This window comes from Musa acuminata, chromosome BXJ1-4 (assembly GCF_036884655.1).
Source record: "Musa acuminata AAA Group cultivar baxijiao chromosome BXJ1-4, Cavendish_Baxijiao_AAA, whole genome shotgun sequence".
NCBI classification, from domain to species: domain Eukaryota; kingdom Viridiplantae; phylum Streptophyta; class Magnoliopsida; order Zingiberales; family Musaceae; genus Musa; species Musa acuminata.
Window position 1 is genome coordinate 43,988,039 of NC_088330.1, and position 3,232 is coordinate 43,991,270.

The window sequence follows — 3,232 nt, forward strand, 5'->3', positions numbered from 1 at the left end:
ACCGAGACATATCCTTTTCGCCATGCAGTATGGCGCTTTAAGATTCGCGTCCACTCAGAACCCGGGAACGACGTGTGTGGTGCTTTAGGAATCGTGCATCGGGCACGAGCAGCCCATTAAGCCCAATTATTACGATAAGGCATTTCGAGTAAATGGGCTTCTGAACCGGCCCATTATATGCATGGCCACCGACACATGTCCTGTTTGCATGGATATGCATGGTGTGCCGCGTTATGTCGCTTTAAGATTCGTGTCCACACAGTGATGCTTTAGGAATCGTGCAACGGCAACTGCGGCCCATTAAGCCCAATCTTTACGATTAGAGATTTGGAGTTCATGGGCCTCTGAAACCGCCCATTATTACCAGTCCCAGATTGACATGAGATGGACTTAGTTACGATCGACTTTTCTTGGTAATCCTACGGTCTAAATTCATCGACTGGTTTTTATCCTCAATCTCAAAGCACACCACCTTCTATTCCCCTCGTAAACCCTAAACCCTTGCCGATTGCAACAGTTATTCTTCCTACTCTCGAAATGGCTTGGCGCGGATCGATTTCGAGATCGCTGCTCGCCGCCGCGCGGTCCTCGTCCCCCAGGTCGTCGCCGGCGGTCCCTCGCCTCCGTTCCCAGCCCGCCGCCGCTCCCCGACTCCAACGTCGGCGCATCTCCTTCTCCCCTCCCCGGTAAATCCACGAATCTAGATGCCTTCTATATTTCCCGGTGTCTTCTCCAGTTGTTTTGAACCCGAAGGGTGTTTCTCCGCAGATCTTTGGGACAATTAGGATGCGCGCAGTCCTTCCTTCCACTTTACAGCGTGGTGGCCGCGCCTCGTCTCACCTCCCACCTGTCGGTCAGCGCGAGAGCGTGCTGCGAGCTCTCTCAGGGTACCTTCCGTCGCACTTGTCAAGATCGTTAGCTGTTAAGTATGCCAAGTTGTAGAAAAAAGAAAAAAAAAGTATCTTTTTTGCATTTAGATGTGATGAGATATGTGGTTAGATGACTACGGTTTTAACGATTTTTTTTGTTGGTCTACTGTTCTTCATGTCTCTTCTTTCTTTTTTTACTCTTGAATTTGGAATTTGAGTTATGGTTGATACGAGGAAATTGGAATTGAGATTTGATAGGGAAAAATGGAAAAGATGGTTGATGCAAGAGACAGAGCGTCATCCCGGAAGACCACTGTCTAAGCCAATGTAGGTTTCCTCTTTTTCCAATTGATCTTCCAGCAGTTAATTGTGCTGCGAACTATTTTGAAGAGGAAATCTTGGGAATTAATTGATTTAACTTTATAGAAAGACAAATACTATTATCATTGTATACCTGACTCCTGAGTTTTAGGAAAATAATGCAACTTACTTTTGTTAAAATGATGTGATGGTCAATGTGGCTTTAGTTGTTGCCTATGCTTATTGGATGGATATGTGTGCACAATGTCTTGTGACTCCATCTTGAATGTTAAGAGGATATAGGATGAAAAATTTTTGTGATCCATTAATATTTCTTTCACCTTTGCTTTACTTAATTAAAATTTGATCTCCTGTTGAACATTTCTGTCAACTATGCACTAATGCTGGACCTTTCTTCTGGATCCTTCTACATGTTTTGAAACGGCATCTCCTATATCGATATGCTGAGTGTTAAAAGATCTTGTGTTTACTGAGTGCTTCTAGGGTGGCTTTTATTAAAGGTAGACTAATTTGTCATTCCTTTGTTGAATCCCTATTCTTAGTTGGTTTGAGATGGTTTTTGATTTTTTTAGGAGCAGGATGGACAGTAAATGAAAGACCGACACTTAGTAAACGAGCACTATAATGCACTATATATTTTTCTCTCTTTTTAATTGCCATTTCGTAGCTAGTTATATAGATATATTGTATTAAGTTGGCAAGTGGAACTAAAACAAGGGAGCTGTTGGAAATTTTTTGCGTGCTCTTAGTGAATAGTATAATTCAGTCTTGGTGCCCCTCTTCCATTCATAGCTTATTGCAAGTGAGCTGGCAACCAATTAAATTGGTCAATATTACTTGTAAGCTAAACTTTGCTATGCTCAGGCACTGAAATCTTTTCTTGTCATGAGTCATACTATTAGAATGGATTTAATTTTGTCTTAATTAATTTTAATTAGTTTGAGAAGGTTAGGAATCAACTAAATAATCGGTTTGCTGCTGAACTGATTCACATAAAATAAAAATTGGCCTAATAGATAATACTCAACCAATAAAGCAATGACCGCTCTTCTAAGAAATCAAGTACAGGATTCATCGTACCCATTGACTGTGACATGCTAATGGAGTTGGCTTCTGTAATATTACTGTATGACAGAAGTGTCATTTTATGTTTTATTGTTTTGTCATGAATGGTGTGGAGTAAATTCTAGACCAATTTATGTAAATACATCTACAGTAGCTAATCTTCGACTAGTGAGATGGAAGCATCCAGACCTCTCATATTTGTGTTTGACTATAACACTTGATAGCATTAGCAAACATCATTTCTCATGGCAGCTTTCCCTGAGTGCATAAGATTTTGATTCTGATTGTTCTAGATTGCATCCATATCTTTAGTCCATGGATTGGGCTTCTGCATGTTACTTTATGATGAAGAAATGATATAAATCATTCAACTTTTGCAATAAACTGCTGCTATACATCATGTTGCAGTTGGTCCCTGAAAGTATGTTTGTAATTTTGCAGGCACTTGAAGGAAATAGGATCAATTGGAATATTAGCAAGCGGAGGATTCTTATTAGGCGTAGTATGAGAACCGGCTTATGCACTAATTGGAAAATCAGGATGAACTACAAGTGATTTTTGCTTGTTTCATTAGAATAATTTCATAAGTATGCAAGAATAAGTGTTACTGTTGCTTCTGGTGAAACATCAGCCATGATAATTATGTTACGATTGTGCCACTTGAATTTTTTTGGTGGTTTAATTGGTGTCTTTATTTTAATTTTTCATCTGGCATAATGTTCTAGTCTCCAAAATTTGAACTTCTGCTTCTAGTTTCTTTGTGTTTTCATCTGGTATTATAATTATATATATATATATATGCAGCAATAATTTGCGGGGTTGATGAACAGAGCCACCTGCTTTGACCCAGAACAACCAACTAAGAATCAAGTAGGACAAGAACCTGATACAAGTACTTCTGGAGTGGGAATGCTGAAGTAGAAAGAAGCATACAAGAAGTAGCAAAGGTAACACAACATCAACACAGCAAATGAGAA

General features: G+C 39.7%; 1 protein-coding gene across 4 annotated transcripts; it reads left to right on the forward strand.

The window, feature by feature from the left end:
* The first annotated feature begins 497 nt into the window (after positions 1-497).
* Positions 498-2,962, forward strand: LOC135671905 (uncharacterized). 4 transcript variants are annotated; one of them, XM_065180286.1, is made up of 4 exons: positions 498-686; positions 769-887; positions 1,128-1,196; positions 2,697-2,962. In XM_065180286.1, exons 1-3 carry the CDS (start codon positions 538-540, stop codon positions 1,148-1,150), a joined length of 291 nt encoding a protein of 96 aa, XP_065036358.1. In that variant the 5' UTR covers positions 498-537; the 3' UTR covers positions 1,151-1,196; positions 2,697-2,962. The 4 variants fall into 4 exon arrangements, with proteins under 4 accessions (XP_065036358.1, XP_065036356.1, XP_065036357.1 ...); XM_065180284.1 differs by lacking the exon at positions 1,128-1,196 and having other exon boundaries at positions 769-926; XM_065180285.1 differs by lacking the exon at positions 1,128-1,196 and having other exon boundaries at positions 769-921.
* Positions 2,963-3,232: the final 270 nt, after the last annotated feature.

Bases quoted from the DNA above. Each gene is read 5' to 3' on its own strand.
- LOC135671905 (XM_065180284.1), top strand. From the start codon at position 538: ATGGCTTGGCGCGGATCGATTTCGAGATCGCTGCTCGCCGCCGCGCGG. The intron at 687-768 runs GTAAATCCACGA...GTTTCTCCGCAG, and splicing joins ATCTCCTTCTCCCCTCCCCG to ATCTTTGGGACAATTAGGAT.